The following is a 26,369-nucleotide window of genomic DNA, read 5'->3' as shown; positions in this document are numbered from 1 at the left end:
TTAGCTTAAAATTTGCCCACTTGCTCCACTAACTGTTTTTTAACCCCGTTTATCCAAAACACTCTAAGGGATTATTTCCCCTTTACCCAATTAATTCTTTTTGTCTTCTTTTTATTTATTTTTGGGACTTTTTTGCCCTCTCCCCCCTCACCGATTTCTCTATCCTCCCCCCTCACCGATCTCTCTCTCTCTCTCTCTCTCCAGAAGACGTCGGATTTCTCTCTCCCTCCCTCCATCCCTCCAGCAGGTCGCCCACGACGCCTGCTCTCTCCATCGCCGCTCCGAAACTCGTCGTCGTGCTCTCCGCTGTCAGGCTCGATGCCAAGCCGACGGTCCTCGTCGCTGAGAAGCTCGGCGAGGCCGGGGTTGACCTTCTGAAGGAATCGACGACGGACTGAAAGCTGCTATCTGAGACTGAAAACTGCTATCTGCTATTGGGCAGTCATAACCATAAAAATTGTAACATTAGTGCCCCCCAGTAGACTTTGTATTGGGGGCTAATGATGACTGCTTTATTTATTGACGGACTGAAAACTGCTATTCCAAAGTAAATGTAGTGTTAAATTGCAGTAGTCGATAAATGAAAAAAATTGTGTGGTTTGTGTCAGTCTAGTGGGAGGCAGTAGACAGAATATTGACCCTCATAATGTGGGTTTTTAGACATTATCTGTTGTTTTGAGTGTGAATAACTTCTATAATCTGTGAAACATAGGAAGCGGTGTAATGTTTGATGGTCTATTGGGGGGCAGTAGACACATTAGTGCCACCCAATAATGTCTTTCTTAGGAGACAGTAATCATCTCTTGTTGATTTGTTTGTGATAAAGTGCAATACACTGTGAATTCTTGAAACTGGTGCAAGTTGTAATGGTTTAGTGGGGGGCAGTAGACACATTACTGTCCTCAAATAATGTCTTCATACGAAGTCAGAACCCTTCACTTAACTGGTGCAAGTTTTAATGGTTTAGTGGGGGGCAGTAGACACATTACTGCCCCCAAATAATGTCTTCGTTTTAAGTCAGAACCCTTCACTTAACTATTATTGACAGATTATTGTACTTTAATAAACTCAAAACAACATAAGACTTATCAAAACTCTAATTTCAGTGATTAATTAACCACAATTAAGAAATTAGTGGGGGGCAATAATCTGTCTATTACCCCCCAATAGACCACAGTTTTGACGTCGTCCGAGACCTGCAAGGGAAGCCCAGACCCGATTCCGGCGTGGAGAGCTTTCCGGACATCTGACGAACAAAACCGGCGAAGCCCAGAGGGGTTGGGATCGTGGAGTTAGATGGCGTCATCCTCTGGTGGTCCGACGGTGGGACAGAGCGGCGGCGGTGGAGGCCGACATCGACGGTGGAGTGGTGGGCGTGGTGGCTCAGAGAGAGAGAGCCTGAGATGAGGTTAGAGAAAGAGAGAGAGAGAAATCGATGAGGGGGAGGAGAGAGAGATATGAGTGTAATTTGTTAATTAAAATGAGGGCAATACTGTCAAACACTGTTAGATTGGGTAAATGGGGTTAAAAAACTCTTGGTGGAGTAAGTGGGCAATTTTTGGCCAAAAATTGGGTAAGTGGTCACAGCCCCATATAAAAATTTTAGATATTCACTCTGAAATTTAAAGTGTTAGAATGCAATAGGGTGACAGATTGCATTGCAAAGAATAGCATTTTTTTAGGTCTGGCAAAGAATAGCATTGATATGTTTATAGTGTCATTGAATTTGATATTCCTTCTGTCCATGCTTCTAGTGCTTTAACTGCTTTTGTTGAAAATCTTGATGGGGCTATGTTAGGTGTTGGACCTTCTCATGGACCTGGTCACCTGGTAGCTAGTTTCTCTTAGCCTTGTTCTTCTGTTCTGGGTCTCTGTAACCAAAATTGCCTTGGTAATTGGTATAGTCAATTGGTAAAAGTTACCAATGGTAAATAGTGAACCAAAACCATTGGCCAAAGTAGTTTCCAGTTGGGTCTGGAAGGTCAATAAGAAACAGAGAAATACCAACCAAAACCAAATGTCCAAATGCTAAACAAGCTCAAATGGCATTTCTGAGGTCAGTGGCCACCACTAGTGCCATAGCTGCCTCTCTATTACCCGCTGCCATTGCCCTTTCTTCTTCTTCTTCCTCCTCTCAATCTTTCCGATTCCCTAAACCCCAAAACCTCTCCTTTCTCTCCTCCTTCTCCTTCCCAAACCCAAATCCTCTGTTCCTCGCTACAAGCCTCACCAACTCTCCCTCAGCTCTCCACATGGACGCGCCCACATCGGAACAGAAGCCCTCCTTTGAGGTTTCACTGAAATTCTCACACCCTTCTTTGTTTTCTATTCATTCTTTGATGGGTTTAATCTGATTCGTCAATTGACTTAAATTTCATTGATGGGTTCTGTTGTAAATCTTAAAGTACGTAACTTTTCTTTACTGATTCTGGAAATTTTGTTGCTTTTCAACTGCAGAGTGATGCTGTATTCCCAGAGCTACTGGTAAGTTCCACCCTTCAAGAATTTACTTTCTTTTGGTTTAACTATATTGAATCTCATATGTTTCAATTGAGAAGCTTTGATTATGATATGGAGTAGATTTTAAGTTTTCATTAGAAAAAATTTACCTATGTTGATGATTTTAGTTATGAAAATTAAGGGGTTGTGCTGATTTTACTGAAAATCTAAACTGTTGGTTTTGATTGGTAACAGACAGAGTACATGGTAGATATGACATGTGAGAGTTGTGTTAAGGCTGTCAAGAATAAGTTACAAGTTGTTGATGGTGAGACTTTTGAGCTACTGGATTAAACTAGAATTTTAGGCTCTTTTGCCTCTCATCTGTTGCAATTATCTTATGCTTAATGGGGTTTTCGTTTAGGGGTTAAAAGTGTAGAGGCGGACCTCGACACCCAAGTTGTTAGGATTCTGGGTGCAACCCCTCTGAAGACCATGACTGAAGCTCTCGAGCAGACGGGTCGAAAAGCGAGATTAATTGGGCAGGGGATTCCAGAAGGTTAGGTCGTTTTTCCTGCATTTAGTTTAGGTTCAAATTTGTTTTCATTTTCTTCTTACTTTGTCATCGACTCATCCATTTAGGGTACATATTCGTTGTCATTGGTATTTTTTGCACGACTCTGGTTAAGGATTAGGATTCTCATTTGAGCAAGTTTTTCTTTTGAGTAATGTGAAAAGTGAACAACAAGACTACTTTTTAGGTAGTTTAGTGAGTTAATAAGTTAAAAAATACCATCTTTTAGGTTATAAGTAGAATACAAATGATCTCAATTGCCACAATGAATACCTATATTTTAGAACCTTTTTTCTTGTTATGCCAAAGAGCTATAATTGACATGAGCTGATGTTGGAAATTTTCAACAACATTCAAATGATCTGAACATCCTGTTTTAACTGCAGTAGAATGCTTGCTCGGTATTATTAAGAATATGCTTGCTAATGTAATTCTTATTTAATCTTGGTCTACAGATTTCTTGGTTTCCGCTGCTGTCGCTGAATTTAAAGGTCCAAATGTTTTTGGTGTGGTTCGATTTGCTCAGGTGAATATGGAGTTGGCTAGGATTGAAGCTAACTGTAGTGGGTTATCACCTGGGAAACATGGTTGGTCCATTAATGAATTTGGTGATTTAACAAAAGGTGCTGCTAGCACTGGAAAAGTATTTAATCCATCTACTGAAAGTGTAAACAAGGTTTGTTTCAGCATCAAGCTTCTCTTCAAAGTTTATGTTTGTTTAGATTTTCCCGAAATACCTGGACTTCTCAAAGTCTCATATCAATGGATAGAAATTTTGGCTGTTAACATGTAGTTGAATGGTCTACTTCATTTTATTCTCATGGGAGGCAAAATAGTAAAGTTTAGGCATTATGTTCTGCACACCACCGCACCCCCATCCCCTCCCTCTCTTTTGGTAATAGCCAAGTTAATACTTGATTCATGAAAGCATCATGCACGTTATACTACTGCACTTCAGTCCGTGCTGCAAAATATAGTCTCTGTTCTCAACAGTTAACCAAACCTCCTATTTTGTCAATGTAGGAATCTACTATGAAATTGTTTCCATCATTAATCATCTCACTCGTTGAACTTTTATGTACTTTACTGGCTTTTCTTGATGAGGACTTTAATTTGACATTCTCTAAGTGATATGCTGGATTATTTTCAGCCGCTTGGTGACCTGGGAACATTGGATACTGATGAGAATGGCAATGCCTTCTTCTCTGGTGTCAAAGAGAAGCTGAGAGTTTCTGATCTTATTGGGAGGTCAATAGCAGTATATGGAACTGCTGACAATTCAGATTCGGGTATCGCAGCTGCTGTAATCGCTAGAAGCGCTGGAGTAGGTGAGAACTACAAGAAGCTTTGCACTTGTGATGGGACCACGATATGGGAATCAAGTGACAAAGACTTTGTCATGAGCAAGGTTTAATACCCCAAGCAAACTATAGTTGTCATAGCCTGGTTTAATGAAGGCACCTTGTACAACCAAAAGATTCATATTTATTTGTGATACTCGGTAAATCCTCTGTGCACAGTTGAAAATAAGACTTATTTGATCTAATAAAGGGCATAGTTTGGAGCAGTTTGAATCCATGAGTTCATAAGCTCCGTGTTTAACAGTATATCAGTTTCTGTTTTTTTTCTACGATGTTGAATATAAGGCATTTCTTTCACTTGATAAAGGAATAAATATGGACAGATCATCTCGTCAAATATACAGATATTTTTGGTTGCTTATCCTGGTACCATCATTTACTGCCCTCTCACTCCAAGAATAGGAGAAACCAGACGAGTAAAAACAGCAGAAAATTACACAGAGCTCCATAAAGATACAAGAAAATCAACTCTGGTTCTTGTACCAACTAGCTCAATAGTTGCAAATATCAACACCCACCCAACAAAGAGCGTATGGTGACCATGGTAATTAGCAATTCATGTTTTCAGGGGAGGCAAGAGCCCTTCTCTTTTTGCCATTTCATAGAGTGCAACGGCTGTTAAAACCTTTGCATCGGCTGTCATGCGCCAGAGCTTTTCATAAGGGAGCACACGAACCCTAATCAGCTCTCCATGGTCACGAAGACCTGTTTCTTTACCTTGCAGCTGATCAATAATCTCTTTATCCACCTGCCCTCTGTACAGATAGAGGCTGAGTTCTTCATCACACCCTCCCTAATAATGAAAAACAAAAATGGTGATCTTTTACTGGTAGGTGCAACACAAAAGAGATCTTCAGGGTTCTGAGTTTCAATCGTCATTCCAGAAAAGGATTAAGACCAACTTACAGGAGAAGGAAATATTCTGCATCCAGTAGATTGGTCGAGGAAGGCTGTGAGGTCCACCATGTCTTCTTGTTTTAGGCATATGCCAGTCTCTTCTTCCACCTGGAGTGTTATAATAAGAATAATGTAACTTAGCTTTAGGTTAAAGTTGTAAAACTTGCATCTTACACTTAGTACTTGACTGTTGATTATCAAAAGAAGCTGAAAACAGTCAAACAAATAAAATTTCAAGAGATTCTAAAAAGCAACATACTCAGGATCGATAGAAATATACAAAGACAAGTTGGAAAAATAAAAGTATTGAACAAGGCATATTTGCATAAGCAAGAACAAGCAGTAATGAATCTCAAGAGTACCTTGTAAAGAAACTAGATTGGTTTTTCTGAGGAATGGACGAAACAAAAATGAGAAAACCAGTACCAAGTTAAAGAGAGGAAAAATATATAAACAAGTAATAAAACTCTCTAAGACACAGAGGCCGGAGGAAAAGCATATTATTGATCACTAAAAAGCTTATGGTTTACAAGGAATCTAAATTAATTTTCAGCTGATTACATGAACTTTCCAAAATACAAGCAGAAAGATATATGACACAGCAAATATACATGACATTATACATATATACATATTGAGAGAGATAGACCTCACGGATTGCGGTGCCGAGAAAATCACCCTTGTCATCATCCAACATTCCAGCAGGCAACTCCAGTATGATCCTTCCAACAGGTACTCTAACCTTCGATATGCAACAATTTTTAATAGGGTTTGATTACATGGAAGTACAATGCCGTCATTTCTTTTTGTGATAATATAGGAATTAGGATGAATCGGATTTTCAGATTTAAGTAAAGCATCATAATGTCATAACAGATACTCATGAACACCAAAATGAAATGAAGACCTACCTGTTCAGTAAGAACAGCATAAGTCTTGCCCTCCGATTCCAAAAGTAGAAGCACAGCTACAGCCGGTCCGCGTGCAAACACAATACCTGGAACCTAAATATGTTTTAGTTTCACAACAAACAAATCAACAACTATGGCCACCAAAATATACCATACCATTAGAATATAAAAGATAGTATATGACTAGATACCTTTTTCCCTGTTTCTTTATCAATCACATCTGCTTCCAACTTCAGAAACCCAATCCTCTTTCCAAACATATCTACACCCTATTATAACCCAACTGATCAGTTCCAAGACTATGAACTTATCAAAACCAAATCAATTCAACCACTTTAAAGAAGGACTGGATCACCTGAATTACAACTCGTTTCAGAGCCAAAGAACCGTCGCGTAGAATCCCAGTTTCACTCTCCATGTTCTTCAGCCACTGCTTAAACAAAGACGAATCAATAGCGCTCCTGCAACGTTTTACCATCATTATGAGTACTTGGGTTCAGTTTGTATCCGAAGTTTTAGACTTTTTTGAAGAACAAGGAAGGGAAAAGCGTGACTGGCCTGAACTGGGAGGAGGAGATGTGGGGGGCGGCGACGATCTGGACGGGCTCGGCGTCGGCGGCGAGTTGACTCGGGAGAGTGAGCGAGTGAGTCAACGGTGGCGAGTCGGATGACATTTTGCAGGAGAAGGATCGAAAGGTGAGGAGTGTTCTGGGGAGTGTGAGTGTGGTTCTGGGGATCAACGACATGGAAGCTTGAACAAGCTTGCTACAACCAACGGGGAGGAGCTCTACGCACACGTGTGTTTGTTGCCCAAATGTTTTTGTTTTGCAAACGACACGTCGTGCATAAACCCTCGTTTCTATATCAAACCCGATATTGCGAACCTTGATTTTTAGTATTTAATGTTGTATTTTTTATTAATAAATTATAAAATTTTCAGGTAAGACCTCCTTGGATTTATGATTTACTTGCTGAGTTACATTGTAATTGAAGTAGTTGGGGGCAGTTCCTTTTGATCTGCAAATTGATGAATAAAGCTATTTCGAATCCCGAAAAAAAAAAAAGTTCGAGTAAGATTATAGTATAGACAGCCTGGAGGGTTATCCTTAACCGGTTGAAAATCATAAAATAGTTGAAACCCAGGGCCGGCTCTGAGGGTTGCCACTTGAGACGGCCGTCTCAGGCCACCGGTTCCCTGGGGCCTCGGAGGATTTCATTTTGTATTTATGCTTATATATAGTATATATAGCTGTTTTGTATTATTACACCAGTTGTGTTGCTTTACGGCAGCGGAAGCCAGGTTAATTCGCAACCTCCTTCATCCAAGGTTCAAATCCTACTTCCCTCTTTCACATTTTTGTATTTACTTTTCGAGTCAAGAAGGAGCCAGCTCGAACCTTGCTTCTCTCCCTTTCACTTTTTTTTTTCCTTTTCCTTTTAAGTTAGTTTTCATTAGTTCTAGCCATCAAAAAAATTTATGTTTATGTATGGATAAATATTCCTACATTTCTTTTTCTTATTAATTTATATTTACTATTATTCAAAACATATAATTGTGTACTGTTATTTGGTTCTAGCCATAAAAATAAAATAAAATAAAAAAATAATTAAAAAATTATGATTAACTATTTTTGTATTTCATAAATTTATTACATAAGTGTTCATAAATTTTTGTTTTGTTATTAATTATATATTTACTTTTATTCAAAACATATGATTTGTAATGTTATTTGGAGCAATATATATAGAAGGCCACATTTTAATTCGATCTCTGCCTCAGGCCTTTAGAATCTTAGGACTGGCCCTATTGAAACCAAACTACGACGTACCAATTGAGTCATGACTCAGACCCACAAACAAATACATGTGTTCCAATGTAACTCAAAGTTGTGAATAGCTTATCTAAAAAGTTTGTTCACCTAACATTATTCTATGAATCAAGCTCTTGGAATAGCTTAGCAATGTAACTTAAAGAAAAATATTAGCAAGACTCTAGTTCTTCTTCTCTTTTTTATTTCCCAGTTTGAGTTATTTATATGAGTTTTTATCACCACTAGAGTCAAAACTTTCTTGCACCGGACAGAATGATATCCAACTTTTAAAAGTGATCAGAGAGATACCTAGACTTACAAAAATTGATCAACTTTATACCTCTATCCATTTTCCGTCATATCTCCGTTAAAGCTAAGAGCTATATACAACTTTTCACTCAATTTTTAGTTGGAAATGACAATATTATCCTCTAATTCTTTCTCTTTCTCTTTTTCTATTCTCCTTCTTCCTCGTTCTTCCGCAATCTGTGAGCTTTTTGTAATTTGAATTCAAAAATTTTGCAGAATTAGAATCTGAAACATAATATAGAGATGCACAAATGCAAAATCAAGCCCAAAAATTGAAGTAATTTGTGGTAAGAGGGCCATCAACCACCTATAACCCAATCTTTTTTTTCTGCAAAATTAAAATCTTCCATTCAATTTCAATTCCACCATTGATCTTAGAAACAAATAAAGTTGGGGAGAGATAGAGATGTAGAGATTGAAGACGAAGCAATCAACAAAGTAAAATAAAAAATAATTGAAAAACAATGTTTGTGTAAAATATTATTATAATCCCACAAAACACCGCACCACATGTGATCAATTTTAACAGAGAAGTTACAAAAAATAAACCGAGGTATCATGTTGATTTGTTTTTAAAATTTAGGTACCATTTTGATCACTTTTGAAAGTTAGGTATCATTTTGTCTAGTGTAAGAAAATTTTGACCCTAGCTAGTAGTGATGAAAACTCTATTTATATCTATAAAGAGTCATCATTTACAGAGCCGGCCCTGAGGTGACGTTGGTGCCTTGGTGGTGCAGCCGCCACACCAAGCATCCGATATTGGGAGGTCTCGAGAAAAACAATATATATAGCAAAACACCTGATGCACGTTTTTCCTTACTTGCCTACCTCGTGCGTAAGTATATATCTCCTGTAAAACGCTAGAACCAGATAATATCCATTATCACATCTCTCTGATTTTCCAAATAGGTAGCTTCGATCTCACGCACCATGCTTATAGGAACGTGACGGTCCAGTTGTGGTAGTTAATTACTATATATTATACTAATTAATGAACAAGTATGTTACAAGATCTAGATTTCCTCATTGACTTCACTTAAATAATCAATATATATATAGAAGACGATCGAATCACAATGCTTTGATTTGGTTTATCAAACACGTCCTCTGGTTAATGACTCATAATTAAAATTCACAAGATCCGATCGAGAGTCTGAAATCAGAATTGTTCTGAATCATCGACCGTTTTCAGAGAGTAAACTGGACATTGATCTGATGTGTACTTCATTCTATGTATTCAGATTCCTCACAAATGATGTGGCTGATGTCTTCATTCTATGTATTCAAATTCCTCTCAAATGATGTGATCTTTTGTCTCCCACTGTTGACAGAAAGGTATAAACCAGCCATAAGATGATAAGATCGATAAAAAAACAAAAGTAGCAAAGACTTATCATCATTTGAGAGGAATTTGAATACATGCTTCCGAGTCTCAACTACTTTGACATAAATGATGTATCTCTATATGGAGTCACATGCTTCCGAGTCTCAACTTTCATTTTCATCTGCTGAGACGAGAGATCAGATCTCACTCTCTCTCTCTCTCTCTCTCTCTGCTGAAGGATCAGAAGAGAGATGAACTTCTGGAGTGCTTTCGTTTACCTTATCCTCACCTGGACATTGATCCAAGCCCTCCTCTACTCAATTTCAAGAGCCAAAAACACCTCCAAAAAGCTTCCACCAGGTCCAAAACCGCTTCCAATCCTCGGAAACCTTCTCCTACTTGGTGACAAACCTCACAAATCTCTTGCCAAACTTGCCCAAATTCATGGCCCTTTAATGTCCCTAAAACTTGGACGAGTGACCTCCATAGTTGTTTCTTCATCAGCCATGGCCAAACAAGTCATGCAAACCCATGATCAATTCTTCTCCAACCGAACAATCCCCGATTCCATTCGAGCCCTTGATCACCACATTGTTGGCTTGCCATGGATCCCTGTCTCACCCCTCTGGAGAAACCTTAGAAAAATATGCAACACTCAGCTATTTGCCAACAAGATGCTTGATGCTAACCAAAACCTGCGACGCAAAAAAGTGGAGCAACTCCTTGAATCAGTCCATAAAAGCAGCCTGAGTGGGGAAGCAGTTGACTTTGGTTGGGCAGCTTTCACCACAACACTCAATTTGCTCTCTAATACAACTTTTTCAATTGATTTAGCAGACCCGAGTTCCAAAATGGCCAGGGAGTTCAAGGAGATGGTGCATAATATTATGATCGAGGCTGGAAAACCAAACTTGGGGGACTATTTTCCTGTGCTTAGGAAGATTGATCCTAATGGCAGAAGAAGAAGAATGACTAAGTATTTTGGAAAGATAATAGATTTAGTTGAAACAATAGTTCAGCAGAGGTTGGAGCTGAGAAAATCGACTGAATCTGCAACAAAGAACGATGTGTTGGATACCCTTCTCACTATTACAGAGGAAAACAGTGAGGAGCTCAACAAAAATCAACTTTATCATTTCATACTGGTCAGTTTGTATTACCTTTTTCATTTTCAATTGCTTTTAGTTTCCTAATAATTGAGCTTCTAATAATTGAGCTTCTAAGATTGTAATGTAGGGCAATGTTTTTTTTTTTTTTGAATAGGATTTGATATTATTAGAAATTAAAGTCATGAAAACATGCAGGTCAGAGTCTAACAAATACTTACACAAGAAACCTGGTACAAACACCAGATATCCTATCTAAGCCTATACTAAACTCATTAAAGTCTAAGATAGTAATGTAGGGCAGTGTTATTCTCACATCTAAAAAGTCATTTTGCACTTATTTTTTGAGTGTTTGAAAATAATAAAATGTCAAATTTTGCACTGTAGAATGATTTTCTAGAAGTGTGAATAACAACTACAGAATGCTATTAATTGTACTAATTCATATGACACTCAGAGATATGTTAAAGATCAGCTCAAGTTCATCACAACGATATATTACATTTATTTTCAATGCAATACATTTTTGGTCCAGTCCAGTTCAATATAATGCTTACTGGTTATGTGTTTGGATAGGTTCTTTTTGTTGCAGGGTCAGACACAACTTCATCCACATTCCAATGGGCAATGGCAGAGCTCTTGCACAACCCTGAAGTTCTCTCAAAAGCACAATTAGAGCTTAACGAAGTGATTGGCAAAGGCAATCCTGTTGAGGAATCAGACATTACTAGACTACCTTACTTGCAAGCCATTATTAAAGAAACATTTCGTATGCACCCTGCAGTTCCTTTGCTACTTCCCCGAAAAGCCGAATCAGATGTAGAAATTGAAGGCTCCACAGTCCCAAAGGGTGCACAAGTGCTTGTTAACGCATGGGCCATTGGCAGAGACCCAAGTATATGGGATGACCCGGATTCATTCAAGCCGGAGAGATTTTTGGGGTCTGAACTTGATTTTAGAGGCCGGAATTTTGAACTTATTCCATTTGGCGCCGGCAGAAGAATATGTCCGGGTTTACCATTGGCAATCAGAATGTTGCACTTAATGTTGGGTTCTCTTATCCATTCCTTTGTTTGGAAGCTTGAAGATGGAGTTACACCAGAGAACATGAACATGGATGATAAGTTTGGACTCACCCTAGAGATGGCTAAACCCTTGAGAGCTATCCCTATCCCTCTGTGAAAATTGTTGCACAAGTATTTTGTTTTGCTATTCCTGTCCCTAATTTCTCAGTTTCTCTTTTTCTCTAGTGCTGCACATTATAATAAGTTTGGTCTGTAGACTCGGATTGTCTGGAAAAAATAAAATTCTTGCATGGAAAAGTAGAAGCAACTGAAACTGATTGTTTCTCCAATAAAATCAGATCATTAATTTCTATGGTGGCTGCTTACTACAACATTCCAATAAAATCTGTGTTTTTCTGTTTTCTTTCACAGCTGAAGTCGAGAACAAAGAGATGGGGCCATATATTTCTGAGAGAGTCGTCGTATATTAATTTAATGCGTCTAGCGGTCTAGCTTTACTGTCATCAAAAAATTTATGTGCATAAATATTTAGCATGATTTTTGTTTAATGTGTATACTGTAAATTTATAACCATATGAACATGAAGATATAAGATGTATCTTATCAAAATGGATTAGGCAAAATATTCATTACCTCAATATTATCCAAAAAAATATTCATTACCTCAATCAAGGCACCTCTCAGCTTCTTTAGTATAACATCTCTTGAACATGAAGAACATACAAACTGCAAATTTTAAAGTGAAAATCAGTTTTTTTTTTTTTTAAAGGGTCAAATCAGTTGCCCTCAAGTCTTAATTAATGAAAACACTTAAATAATCTATAGCCTTGGATTAAATAGAAAGAATCACATAGGAATATTTCATTAATTTATGATAGAATCATTTGTCGAAAAATGAGCAAGACCCAAATAAAGTAATTCAAGTTTGACGGTGGGATATGACTATGTTGAAAACAAGAGTAATAGATCCAAAAAAAGGAGAAATTTTTCTATCCTACCGTCACACCAAATAGATTGTGTGACGGGCCAATAAAAATTTTCCATGTGGATATTGTCGCCGACTCAGATTGGTGTTGAAAACCAATTTGTCTAGAATATCATTTCTCTTCTCTCTGCCCAGGGTTCTCTTTCCATTCTTTTTCTTCTCCAACCCCTCTACAATTCCTTAGGGAGAAACCAGAACCTTGAACATAATCACGGATCGAATTTGAATGTCTTATAGGATAAAATGCATTTTTAAATTTGTTTTTGAAGAACTATTCTTCCTGATTTGGTCTATATCCTTGAGCTTATGTCAGAAACCTCATGAATCTGATTCACATAACTATTCTTTTGTTTCTAGAAAATCATTTCAATTAAAATGGGAAACTGTGTTCCAGAAGATTAATTAGAAATAGTTGAATTATTATATTTAGAAACACTCAATGTTTTGTTGGAATTATGCATTCATCTGGGTTTGTAGACCTGGGTATTTTATCCAACTAAAGCTCAGAAGTTTGCAGAAACTGCGTTTCAATTGATCCACCCACCTAATTAATGTCATCTTCCATGCGTAATCTTGACTTCCTTGAATATGTTTGATTTTTTTTTTCTTTTTTTTTTTTCCTTTGGTGAAGAATATGTTTGGGGCCGTGACCACTTACCCAATTTTTGGCCAAAAATTGCCCACTTACTCCACCAAGAGTTTTTTTAACCCCATTTACCCAATCTAACAGTGTTTGACAGTATTGCCCTCATTTTAATTAACAAATTACACTCATATCTCTCTCTCCTCCCCCTCATCGATTTCTCTCTCTCTCTCTCTCTCTCTCTCTCTCTCTCTCTCTCTCTCTCTCTCTCTCTCTCTTTCTTTCTCTAACCTCGTCTCAGGCTCTCTCTCTCTCTCTCTCTCTAAGCCACCACGCTCACCACTCCACCGTCGATGTCGGCCTCCACCGCCGCCGCTCTGTCCCACCGTCGGATCACCAGAGGATGACGTCATCCAACTCCACGATCCCAACCCCTCTGGGCTTCGCCGGTTTTGTTCGTCAGATGTCCGGGAAGCTCTCCACGCCGGAATCGGGTCTGGGCTTCGCCGGTTTTGTTTTTCAGATGTCCGGGAAGCTCCGAAGCTCCACGCCTGAATCGGGTCTGGGCTTCGCCGGTTTTGTTTGTCAGATGTCCGGGAAGCTCCGAAGCTCCACGCCGGTTTACTGCCCCCCCCCAGCTTGCAGGTCTCGGACGACGTCAAAACTGTGGTCTATTGGGGGGCAATAGACAGATTATTGCCCCCCAATAATTTCTTAACTGTGGTTAATTAATCACTGAAATTAGAGTTTTGATAAGTCTTATGTTGTTTTGAGTTTATGATAGAAACTGTCAATGATAGAAACTGGTGATTTTTGGGGTGGTCTATTGGGAGACAATAGACAGATTATTGCCCCGCAATAATGTCTTAATTGTGGTTCATTTATTACAGGTCATTTCAACAAAATGCTGCTAGATTCATTAACCAAAATAATTAGGTTTATTGGGGGGTCATGAAAAGTTTATTGCCCCCCCCCCCCCCCCCAATAATTTTTTTATAGATGGTCAGAAGTAACTCAGTTTGGTTTTAAATTAGTTTACAAAAGTACAGGTATTCAAATTCAATACTTGGTGAATTTAAGTCCACAACGAATTGGCTTTTTTTTCACACTCTCCACTTCACTTGAATCGCTTCACCCTAGGCCTCCCGGGTGACCTCTTAACAAGAATAAATGCACCTAACAACAAAAGGATCACCCATATTCCTCCAAAAAATAACAAAACAAATATATTATTGCCCCGCAATAAACAGATTTTTGCCCCCCAATAATATATCAGAAATACCAAAACACATTAGAAGCAGTCTTTAAACACAAAGGAAAATATCACTGAACACAATTATAGAGACTTTACAACAATTAAGACACATTATTGCCCCCCAATAGGACGATTATTGGCCCCCAATAATCTCGACTCCGGTTGACGATTTCACCCACAATTCCAGTCATTTTGCAACAATTCCGGTTGACCATTTGCCTTCACACTGATTTGACTCCGATTGCAACGACTCTGGTTGCAGCCCCGGACTGGAGATACAATCAAGTTGCGATTTCCATGATGATCAGTCGTCGGCGAGAGAGACAGAAGCAAATCGAAGACGTACCCGATTCTACTGGCGGTCGTCGATTCCTTTAGAAGGTCCAACCCGGCCTCGCCGAGCTTCTAAGCGACGAGGACCGTCGGCTTGGCGTCTAGCCTGGCCGCGGAGAGCACGACTACGAGTTTCGGCGCGGCGATGGCGAGAGCCGACGTCGTGGGCGACCTGCTGGAGGGATGGAGGGAGGGAGAGAGAGATCCGACGTCGTCTGGAGAGAGAGAGAGAGAGAGAGAGAGAGAGAGAGAGAGAGAGAGAGAGAGAGAGAGAGAGAGAGAGAGAGAGAGAGAGAGAGAGAGAGAGAGAGAGAGAGAGAGAGAGAGAGAGAGAGAGAAAACTGAGAGGAGAGAGATTGAAGGAGAGGGCAAAAAAGTCCCAAAAATTAATAAAAAATAATTAATTGGGTATTAGGGAAATAATCCCTTAGAGTGTTTTGGGTAAACGGGGTTAAAAAACAGTTAGTGGAGCAAGTGGGCAAATTTTAAGCTAAAATTGGGTAAATGAGCATTTCCCCAATATGTTAATGGATATCAAAATTTCTCACTGGTTCATTTTTCTTATGAAGGGTTGATTGACAGAGTAGATTCACTTCTAATTGATTTATGGGTTTACGGTGGGTTTCTTCTTGATTTAGTCTTTTTTAAATTTAATGCTTCATGAGTTTCAGTTTGGTGGTTTCGCAGAGAGGTACCAGCGGGGATGGAAGAAAATTTTATGGTGTTTGGAGAAAGATTGAAGGGAAGGGAGAAGAAGAGGGAACTAGGGAAGAGAGAGGGGTATTCAGAGAAATTAGTGTTCAACGTGGATTTGAGTTGGAAACAAAATCCACATGGAAGTTTTTCATTGGAACGTCACATATCCATCTGGTGTGACGGTAGGATGGAAAAATTTCTCAGATGGGTACATGACATGTTGATGAATGCCTATATTAACTAGGACTTAGAATCCTCTATGGGAGGTACTAAGCCCTATAATGCCTATATAAAGAGTCTTACGTCCTTGCTCTAGCAATCGCAAGCACTATATTAAACTCTGCCCCATTGAGAGACTGCATACATGATTGCTCAGAGGAGAAGATCTATTATGGCTAATCGATTTTAATTTCTATATCATTATACTTTGTTCATCATACCTGTATATTTGTGTTCTTATTACGAGTGCAATTTTGATTAAGTTTACACTAACAAGATGCTTGTTGCTAACCAAAACTTGCGACCCAAGAAAAGCAGCCCGAGTGGTGAAGCAGTTGACTTTGGTAGGGCAGCTTTCACCACAACACTCAATTTGCTGTCTAATACAATTTTTTCGATTGGTTTTGCAGACCCGAGTTCCAAAATGGCCAAGGAGTTCAAGGAGATGGTGCATAATATTATGATAAAGGCTGGAAAACCAAACTTGGGGGACTATTTTCCACTGGTCAGGAAAATTGATCCTAATGGCAGAAGGAGGAGAATGACAAAGTATTTTGGAAAGATTTTAGATCTGATTCACACTATAGTTGAGTGAAGGTTGGAGTTGAGAAAATTGACCGACTCTGCAACAAAGAATGATGCGTTGGATACCCTTCTCAACATTACAGAAGAAAACAGTGGGGCGATCAACAAAAATCAACTCTATCAACTAATACTGGTCAGTTTCCATTATCTTCTTGAAATTCTTGTCATTTTTTCAATTGCTTCGGTTACCATAATAATTGAGTGATCTATTCTTAATTGTATGATACTAATAAAAAAAGTGTAGAACTATTTTATGGTACCTCCAAAAATGACTGCACTTATACTGGTGTTCAGAATGACTTTTCAGAAGAGTGAATGAGATCTACATGCATGATTGTATTGTACTAAGACTGAGATCTAAATATAAATATATATAACACTCAAGTTATGTTAAAGAGCTCTAGGTCAAGGCAAGATATATTACAGTCTAATCCAATACAATTAGTATACTCGAGTGTACTCAGTTCAGTATGATCTTTACTGATTATGTTTGATGATAGGTTCTGTTTGTCGAGGGGTCAGACACGTACAACTTCGATCATGTTGCAATGGGCAATGGCAGAGCTTTAACACAACCCTGCAGTACTGTCAAAAGCACAATTAGAACTTAGTGAAGTAATTGGCAAAGGCAATCCGGTCGAGGAATTGGATATTGCTAGACTACCTTACTTGCAAGCCATTATCAAAGAAACTTTTCGTTTGCACCAAGGTCCTTTCTTACTTCCCCGAAAAGCCGAGTCAGAAGTAGAAATTGAAGGCTTGACCGCTTGACAGTCCCAAACGGCGCACAAGTGATTGTGAACGTATGGGCCATTGGCGGGGACCCAAGCCTATGGGATGACCCAAATTCATTCAAGCCGGAGAGGTTCTTGGGGTCTGAAATTGATCTAAGAGGAAGGAATTTTGAGTTTATTTCATTTGGCGCCGGATGTAGAATGTGTCCTGGATTGCCATTGGCAATGAGAATGTTGCACTTAATGTTGGCCGGGTTCTCTTATCCATTCATTTGTTTGGAAGCTTGAAGATGGAGTTACACCAGAGAACATGAACATGGATGATAAGTTTGGAGTCACCCTAGAGATGGCTAAACCCTTGAGAGCTATCCCTATCCCTCTGTGAAAATTGTTGTAGAAGTATTTTGTTTTGAATAAAGTAAGGATGTATTTGCCAGCAAAAGAAGTTAAGAAACAGAGGTATATATATTCCTGTCTTTGTTTCTCTTTTTATTCTCTAATAATGTTTTACAGTACTCTGTGTGATTTGTGACTCTGTGGATTTGGATTGTTTGGAAAAGAGAAACTTGTTGCCTGGAAGCAACTGAAACTCGTAAGCCATTTGATTATTCCTCCTATAAAATCAAATCAGTTCTATGGTCAACACTCAACATTTTACATGCATGTTTTTCTTATGTATGTGCGTTGTGATTTTGTATTTAGTAGAAACGTAAACTAATTGAATAAATTAGAACTGATAACATATAACAATCAATCCGTGAGTTAAATTTATGACTTTTCACTTACAAAGTGTGCATCCCTTTGGACCAAACAATGTTACCAGATATGTGGGTTACGATTTAATGTTAAGACTGTTTTTTTGTAACTTCTATTTTACAACATGTTTAATGGAGTAGTTTTTGTGTACATTCGACTAACTCTCACAAGTAGGTGGGATCTACATGTGTGGAGTAACAACACCCAAAACCAACGGTTGTTTGGAGTAACTACGGTGGTGTCTACGGTGTTTTGTATAAAGTAAAAATGTCTTTGCCAACAAAAAGAAGTTAAGAGTTTCCTCTTGTCTTTGTTTCTAAATTTGTTCTCTAATAATGTTGTACAGTAGTTTGTTTGATCTGTGACTCTATCGATTCGGATTGTTTGGAAAAAAAAGAAAAAAAAACTGTTGCCTGGAAGCAACTGCAACTCGTAAGCCATTTGATTATTTCTCCTATAAAATCAAATCATTTCTATGGTCAACACTCAATATTTTACATGTTTTTCTTGTGTATGTGCGTTATGAGTTTTTATATAATAGAAATGTAAATTAATTGAATAAATTACAACGGATAACATACAACAATCAATTTGTGAGTTATATTCAGGACCTTTCACTTACAAAGTGTGCATCCCGTTAGACCAAATAATGTTATTAGGTATGTGAGCTAAAATTTGAAGTTGAACCGTTTTTTGTAACTTCTATTTTGTAACAGGTTATTCAACGAACTCTCACAAGAAGGTGGGATGTACGTGTGGAGTAACCACACCCAAAAGTCCAAAACCAACAGTTGTGTGGAATAACCACGGTGGTGTCTATAAACATGTCGCTTCAAAATCCGGAAAACAGATGGCAGAGATCGTCCTGATTAATCTCTGATGGGTTTAATTCTTGGGCAGTTTTTTCTTGCAGCTGTGTTCAAATTTCTCATTGTGAGTCTAGTGAAGCAGGCTGATCAGCCTAAGAAACCAAACCAACTCAAGCCCAATATAGCAATGACAATGACCAACTCCCCTAATATTTAAAATGCAATGGATCCCATTACATTCCGGCAATTTCCTCCATATTTGCGAGGTTGTATTATTCTTTAGTATGTTTGGTCAATTACAACCATAAAGATAGAGGTTTAGGTGGCCTTGTAAAAAAAAAAAATACCTTACAAAGCAAATAAAAAACATTACCCAACATGCATAAAAAACTCATAATAGATAATTAGATTTCTTCCGGCCAGCTCCCTCCCAAAATCTCATCTCTACACAACTACACCACATAAAGCCTTCCTTGCTATTTTGGTAACTAGAATGTTTTGACTAATAAATTCAATTCGAGTCCTTTGACCACCGTTGACCATAGTAGGTAACTTTTTTAAAAAAAAATTACCTGATCTTCCAAGATATACTATTTGGTAAACAAAAAGAGAGAGAGAGAGAGAAAATCAATAAACACATTGTGATTGGGTGAAACACCCACACGTGCCATCCCACGTGTGAACCTGTGACTGTCTCAAGATTTACCACCAACCCAGTTCCCCCTTGTAAAACAGTAAAAAAACCGCGTCGCCAGCTAAACAGTTGGGGAGAAAACCACAGTACACCAACGAGAAAACAACACCGACACTCCAACTCACCCTCCTCAGTCCTCACCAATAAAAGCACGCTTCCCAATGACTCCATTAATCCGCAATCTTTATTCCCTCCATTCTCCATCCGACGGCTCCTCCTCTCCCCCAAATCTCAATCTCCTCCGTCCGATCAGATCCACTCTTTCATTATTCCCCCCAGTCGTCCTCGTCATCCACTCAGATCTGAGACCGAGGCCTCACACTGCTCGGGGGGAGGGGTTTCCATAGCAATATTCCCGTTCTGCCCCTGAAATGGTGGAAGCCCAGACATGGACGACGCGTCGTATGAGCAACCCCCGGCTGGACACCACCACCACCTCCTCCTCCCCCGACCTCGCCGTCGACATCCCCGCCACTCCCCCCGGCGACGTCCGCAACGGCACTAGCTACAACAACTACGGATCGTTCCTCTCCCCGACTCTATCCACGGCCGCCATCATCGCCTCCTGGTACTTGTCCAACATCGGAGTCCTCCTCCTCAACAAGTACCTCCTCAGCTACTACGGCTACCGCTACCCTATCTTCCTCACAATGCTCCACATGATCTCCTGCGCCGTCTACAGCTACGTCGCCATCCACTTCCTCGAGCTCGTTCCACGTCAGCACATCGTCTCCCGCCGCCAGTTCTTCAAGATCCTCGCCCTCAGCGCCATCTTCTGCTTCTCCGTCGTCTGCGGCAACACCTCCCTCCGCTACCTCCCCGTCTCCTTCAACCAGGCCATCGGCGCCACCACCCCGTTCTTTACTGCCATTTTCGCCTGCATAATCACCTGTAAGAAGGAATCCGCCGAGGTTTACGGCGCCCTCCTCCCCGTAGTTTTCGGAATCGTCCTGGCCAGCAACAGCGAGCCGCTGTTCCATCTTTTCGGGTTTCTGGTCTGCGTCGGGTCGACGGCCGGCCGGGCCCTGAAGTCCGTCGTGCAGGGGATTCTGCTGACTAACGACTCCGAGAAGCTCCACTCGATGAACTTGCTCCTCTACATGGCGCCGATGGCGGCCTGCATTTTGCTGCCGTTTACTCTCTACATCGAGGGCAACGTGGCGGCGAAGACGATAGAGAAGGCGAGGGGAGACCCCTACATTGTCTTCTTGTTGCTCGGGAACGCCACCGTGGCGTACCTGGTCAACTTGACCAATTTCTTGGTGACCAAGCACACAAGCGCGTTGACGCTGCAGGTGCTGGGAAATGCCAAGGCGGCCGTGGCGGCCGTGGTGTCGGTTTTGATATTCCGGAACCCGGTGACGGTGATGGGGGTGACCGGGTTCGCGGTGACCATCATGGGCGTGGTGCTTTACAGCGAGGCCAAGAAGAGATCCAAAGTTACAACTCATTGACACAAAGAAAGAATAAAAAAATTTCACACATTCATTTTGACTCTACCACCAGAAATTCGGGTACGAATTTGTTTTTTGTTTTTTGTTTTTTTTTTTTTAAATTGTTGTTCCATTCCTTATTAATTTGATTTATGGGATCAAAGGAAGAGAAATTGGATCAAAGTAAGATGCGAATGGGAGTGTATAGGATGGTAGAGAAAGGGAGAAAAGATATGCTCTTTGTCTGCTTTTTTATTTTATTTTTTTCTTTTAATTGTTGTTGATAGGGTATAGCAGAGAATATGTAAGTTTTCTCTTTCACTTTACCCCGTGTGTAACTTTATGAAATACCCTGCAATTGGACACATACAATTCTGATACCAATCTTAGTGTACTTTGTTTGGGAGGAAAATTTCTCCTCCAATTCAATTTTAAGAACTCAAGCTCTTCCCTGTTTTTTGTTTTCGCTCTCTCATGACTATGCAATTCTGCTGATTCTTTTGCAGTTATGTATGCGTATTTGCTTTTTGGTTTTTTTCGTTATATATATGTGCATAGCATTCATTGGATTGTTTGTTTTGCATCATGATTACGTCATGGTTTTGTAACTCTTCGAACTAGTTTAGAGGGCACCTTCTAAAGTGCTTATCTTGCAGAAATGGAAAAATAAGAATACAGGGGGCTGTGCTATTCATGCAATCTAAGTTATTTGGAATGAGTGACTGAGTGTAACTAAGGGTACGTTACTATTATTGTTAGACAACCACTAGACTTTTCAACAACTTGAGCTGTTAGAAAACAGACCAATAATTAATACTGCAGTTGGGTGCACATATCCCTGGAGAGTCCAAGATATAGAGCAGGATAGAAACCTAAAGTTGCAACCTCTCCCTGTGCGTGGAGAACGGGGATTGAAGGTTTGGAGTATTAGATAGATATCAGGCAACTATATTGATGAGCACCAACAGTGTCGTGTATCAGATTACTGATTAGGACCGAGATATATGTTATACTAATGCTATAGGGTATCACCATCTCTGAACTGTTATACATTTATTAGATAGATATCAGGCAAGTATATTGATGAGCACCAACAGTGTCGTATAACAGATCACTGATTAGGACTTTGATATATGTTATACTAATGCCATAGGGTATCACCGCATCTGAACTATTATACATTTTTTATGTTTTAGAGTATGCACAATAAGCATTTCAACTTATTCACATATTCAAAAGTATCTTTTCCCATATTTCTCATCTGATGTGACTGAATAATATAGATTTTACTGAATTATTGCTAGCCAATAATGCTTTGCTGATGAAATTGCAGTCACCATTAACCTATAGGAATTGTTGCTAATTTTTCTTCTCCTTTTGTTCTTCTGATTTTCTTTTTTTTGGCTTAGGATTACCGATCAGAATGCAAGAGTAGATCACAGAAAAACTCTAGTTTAGCTGGTTGTCTAAATTGAGATTGCTTGCGTGACTTTAAGCTTGTTTAAGGATTTGGACATTGTCTTTGGAATCATATTTCTGCCATTAAGGTTTTGTCAAAATTGAATGAATTCACATTCAGGTTTTTCAGTCCCTGTGAATATAATTCAGTACAAAAGGTTTACTTTTGGTTGGATTTGGCAGTTAAATTCCTAAAATGAGTTCATGGATTGTCAAGAAAATTATTCAGATCAGAAGATCAAGCAATGGAGAAACAGCCTATTGCTAATGCCGTCTATCAAAATTCTGTGTTTTACCCATTTTCATATGGGTTTCAACTATAAATATGATTCTTATTTGAGATGTTGATAAGGCATTCCCGGCTGTTCTTGATAGATATAGTTTTCTTGAAATGCTCTAACTGTGCATTGCAGCACAGTGCCTGTCAACACTTTGACAGCTTCGAGGTTCCCATGTTCTATTACTTGAGGCCTATTTTGTTTTTGGCTCATATTACTAGACTGGTAGTTGATCCCCAAATTAAGGAGCGAGTCTGATTGATAGTACATGCAATTTCAAGGGTATTTCAAAAGTCAAGATAATCCTCCAAGGCTCCAATCATATGCATTCGTAGGTGTTAGGAGTGGGGTTTAGATAGTCTTGTATTATATTTTGATTTCGATATATACGTATCTTCTTGTTTTTATTAAAGGGAAAATGGGTGTTTAAAACTTTGGACCTCTTTCCACATGAGATGTATCATTAGACCAATAACTAGTTATGTGAATAAGATTTCGATTGGATATTCCAGATAATTGCCTATCCACATCCAATCCCTCCTGTATAATTTTATATTTGCCTGTAGTATTTTTTTTTTCTTCTCCGAAGCACCCGACAATTTATAAATGGATGTAGGGATCAATTCATGTAGTGTTCGTAGTATCACAAAATTGCTAATACTTATTATTGACTGGAAAAACCAAATACTCAAGAACAATATCCGAAAGTAATCACCAGCTGCCTATACTTCGTTGCATTAACAGTACTACTAGCTGCATCCTGCGGTGGGGCTAGGGCTAGGAGCAGCGGATGATGCAGAGAGGGAGCTTGGGCTAGCAGCAACGGGGCTAGGGCTTGGAGCAGTCGATGGCATGACAGTGATGACGAGCTTCTGTCCCCCATCAGCACAATGCTTAGCAACACCACAAATGTACCATTTTCTTCCTGGGGTTGCAAGGTGGATCACATCATTACCACTTGTTAATGGCGCAGCGCCGACAGGAGCTGCACACTGTTGAAACCCGGTGCCGTTCACTTTGTTTACGTTGTGGACTCCTTTGGGGTAATTGAATACTGCATAAGATAAAAGAATCAGAAAACTGAAATTAGTTCCCAAAACAAAGATTAAAAGATGTTGCATGGGTGTAAGTTTGTGCTTGTTAATATGCATACCAAGGTTGTCGCCAACAACGAACATCTTTCCCTGAGCCCAAGCCTGGTAATCGAAGTTAGTAGTCCAACCTTTCTCGTCACCAACGATGTAATCTGTAGCCAGGATTGAAGGGGCGAAAATGGCTAGGATGGCAAGGATAACGAAGAGCTGAGAAGAGGCCATTGCTAGTGTGGGATTAGCTAGTAGAGTTAATTAGGGTCTTCTATAAAGTTGGTTGTTTTGAGATGATGAGCTAGATCGGTTTGCTTTTGATTGTGAAAATGAATTCAAATGCTTGCCATTTATAGGGTGGTTTTGCAGAGTCGGGCATAGTAAAGGTTAGTGTGGCATAGGGTGTGTACACGGACGGCATTGCCTTGCCGAATGGCATGAATAGACTGAAGAGTTAAATACAACACTATGAACAAATCAAGACCGCAAGAAAGTTTAGTTTTGTTGGAGTCATTCACGAAATGCGATGTCTGACCGAGTTCGATGGGTAATTTTCTTTGGCCTGGCTTATGACTTTACTGTTGGAAAAATAATCTATGTTAATATGTACAATTGACACTCAAAAAGAAAATTAGATGAAGAGAATGTCAGCATATGGTTAAAGGGGTGGTTGATTGCTTTTCAACTTGAAGTTGGAGAGGCTTAGAAATTAAAAGCCTCAGGAATTCCCGATATGTGATTTACTATACTATATCGACAAAGAACTTCACATGTGTGCGACTTATGAAAAATACAGATAAATTCTATCGAGTGATGTGTAGGAATGTAGCACATATGAGCCCCGTTCATGGCCAGATCACTATTGTCGACGGATCAATTTTCTACTTTGATATTTGGAGCAACAAATTCTAACCAATTAGCAATAGATGAATTCTAAAAACTTGTATATATGTGGTGAAAACTTTTGATCAAATTTCCTATTTGTAAATGATATCTATTAGCAGTATTCGTAAAACGACCATATTGCGAGAGTCATTTTCATGATTGTATCAAGTGTTGTAGTATACATGAATCATATTGTAGTATATATGAGTCATAGTATAAATGTCTATATCATGTATAAATAGGCACTTGAGTGTATAGATAAGGTACTTGAGTGTATAATATAGGTATAGAGACTTGTGTGACAAGCTTTATGCCAAAGGGCAACAAGCATGGCAAATTTCATCATTGAATGCAAGTATGTGGAGCTGCAGCCCTCAATCAACAAGAGAAGATTGTTACCAAATTGAGTTTCTCTTAGAGCTTTCACACTAGCTATGTATTCCTATAAATACCCTCTTGTATGAGATGAATAAACACACATGAATCTCCATTCTCTCCGAATTATTACTCTCTCTATATTTCTGTCAATTTATGCTTGTCCTCAAACACGTTATCAGCACGAAATTGCTCTAGAATTAGAATCAAAAATTGACAAGAGTAGAGTTCATCATCAATCGAAGTCATTTTTCCAAACCTACAAAAAACCTCCAAACCCTAGCTCATATCAAAGCCCCTGATCCCAGAAGCTCAGAACCGGCCTCAGAATCACCGGAACCGGCCGGAAACCACCTGAACCGGCCGCCGGAAGTTTTTGAACCGCTGCCGAGCAGCTGCCGAGACCTGCCGAGCAGCTGCCGAGACCTGCCGAAGCCTTGCGCAGAAGCTGCCGAAAGCTGCCGAGCAGCTGCCGAGACCTGCCGAGCTGCTGCCGAGACCTGCCGAAGCCCTGCGCAGAAGCTGCCGAGAAGCATCTGCCGAGTGCTGCCGAGACCTGTCGACAGCACCTGCCGAGACGCTGCCGAGCACCTGCCGAGCCGCTGCCGAGACGCTGCCGAGCACCTGCCGAGCTGCTGCCGAAGACCTGCCGAGCCCCTGCCTAGCAGCTGCGCAGCAGCTGCCGAGACACCTGCCGAGCTGCTGCCGAGCAGCTGTCGACACATCTGTCGACAGATCTGTCGAGCAAGTTTCCGACACTTTTCCGGCGACTTTCGGGACACTTTTCCGACGACTTTCCGGGCACTTTTCCGGCGACTTTCGGGACACTTTTCCGACGACTTTCCGGGCACTTTTCCGGCGACTTTCGGGACACTTTTCCGACAACTTTCCGGACACTTTTCCGGCGACTTTCGGGACACTTTTCCGACAACTTTCCGGGCACTTTTCCGGCGACTTTCGGGACACTTTTCCGACAACTTTCCGGACACTTTTCCGGCGACTTTCGGGACACTTTTTCCTGCAACTTTTCGGTCATTTCGGACAACACTATTTCGAGGTATTGCTTATTAAAAGTTCTCGTTTTTGAGTTTTTATTCATTTTTCTCCTCTTTCTTTTTATCGGGAACTTACAATCAAAAAGCGGAATTATAGAAATTCAAGCTAAACGAACTAAGAGCGTTCGTGACCAATGAACTAAGAGTGTTCATAATATTCGGACTAAGAGCGTCCGCGAGCATCGATTTATGACCCTATTAAACATCATTGTTTAGGTCTAATCCAAATATTCTTGGAAATTAATTTCTTGGTAGCATAGCTCGGAAATCTGATTATTTTAGTTTTCGTGGAAGTTTAAACTCCGAAACTAATATATCTTTTCTTCTTATCTTCAGGATGTCGAATGAACCTAGACTCGATTTTCAAATCCTTGACTCAACAGGTTTGGAA

At 39.8% G+C, this 26,369-nt stretch overlaps 5 protein-coding genes and 1 pseudogene across 7 annotated transcripts; 4 read left to right on the top strand and 2 right to left on the bottom strand.

Annotated features, from left to right (window-relative positions):
- The first annotated feature begins 2,008 nt into the window (after nt 1-2,008).
- LOC133741886 (copper chaperone for superoxide dismutase, chloroplastic/cytosolic) lies at nt 2,009-4,620 on the top strand. The gene is made up of 6 exons (XM_062169598.1): nt 2,009-2,291; nt 2,458-2,484; nt 2,695-2,767; nt 2,864-2,998; nt 3,469-3,689; nt 4,164-4,620. Exons 1-6 carry the CDS (start codon nt 2,043-2,045, stop codon nt 4,425-4,427), a joined length of 969 nt encoding a protein of 322 aa, XP_062025582.1. The 5' UTR covers nt 2,009-2,042; the 3' UTR covers nt 4,428-4,620.
- A 28-nt stretch (nt 4,621-4,648) lies between these two features.
- LOC133741888 (nudix hydrolase 14, chloroplastic) lies at nt 4,649-6,986 on the bottom strand. Its single transcript, XM_062169600.1, has 7 exons — nt 6,741-6,986; nt 6,538-6,643; nt 6,374-6,451; nt 6,183-6,275; nt 5,921-6,013; nt 5,281-5,379; nt 4,649-5,167 (listed from the first exon to the last, which is right to left on the bottom strand). The coding sequence occupies exons 1-7, from the start codon at nt 6,926-6,928 to the stop codon at nt 4,931-4,933; spliced, it is 894 nt and encodes a 297-aa protein (XP_062025584.1). The 5' UTR covers nt 6,929-6,986; the 3' UTR covers nt 4,649-4,930.
- Nucleotides 6,987-9,768: 2,782 nt separating this feature from the next.
- Nucleotides 9,769-12,131, top strand: LOC133741885 (geraniol 8-hydroxylase-like). The gene is made up of 2 exons (XM_062169597.1): nt 9,769-10,774; nt 11,312-12,131. The coding sequence occupies exons 1-2, from the start codon at nt 9,881-9,883 to the stop codon at nt 11,915-11,917; spliced, it is 1,500 nt and encodes a 499-aa protein (XP_062025581.1). The 5' UTR covers nt 9,769-9,880; the 3' UTR covers nt 11,918-12,131.
- Nucleotides 12,132-16,108: 3,977 nt separating this feature from the next.
- Nucleotides 16,109-17,609, top strand: LOC133744854 (geraniol 8-hydroxylase-like; annotated as a pseudogene).
- Nucleotides 17,610-19,355: 1,746 nt separating this feature from the next.
- LOC133743954 (probable sugar phosphate/phosphate translocator At1g12500) lies at nt 19,356-23,340 on the top strand. 3 transcript variants are annotated; one of them, XM_062172041.1, is made up of 2 exons: nt 19,356-20,923; nt 23,323-23,340. In XM_062172041.1, exon 1 carries the CDS (start codon nt 19,781-19,783, stop codon nt 20,861-20,863), a length of 1,083 nt encoding a protein of 360 aa, XP_062028025.1. In that variant the 5' UTR covers nt 19,356-19,780; the 3' UTR covers nt 20,864-20,923; nt 23,323-23,340. The 3 variants fall into 3 exon arrangements, with proteins under 3 accessions (XP_062028025.1, XP_062028026.1, XP_062028024.1); XM_062172042.1 differs by lacking the exon at nt 23,323-23,340 and adding an exon at nt 22,484-22,655; XM_062172040.1 differs by lacking the exon at nt 23,323-23,340 and adding an exon at nt 21,007-21,299.
- Nucleotides 23,220-24,014, bottom strand: LOC133743956 (blue copper protein 1b-like). The gene is made up of 2 exons (XM_062172043.1): nt 23,732-24,014; nt 23,220-23,632 (listed from the first exon to the last, which is right to left on the bottom strand). Exons 1-2 carry the CDS (start codon nt 23,892-23,894, stop codon nt 23,328-23,330), a joined length of 468 nt encoding a protein of 155 aa, XP_062028027.1. The 5' UTR covers nt 23,895-24,014; the 3' UTR covers nt 23,220-23,327.
- Between the last annotated feature and the right edge of the window lie 2,355 nt (nt 24,015-26,369).

Source organism: Rosa rugosa, chromosome 4, assembly GCF_958449725.1.
Source record: "Rosa rugosa chromosome 4, drRosRugo1.1, whole genome shotgun sequence".
Lineage (NCBI taxonomy): Eukaryota > Viridiplantae > Streptophyta > Magnoliopsida > Rosales > Rosaceae > Rosa > Rosa rugosa.
This window is presented reverse-complemented; position numbering and strand designations above follow the sequence as displayed.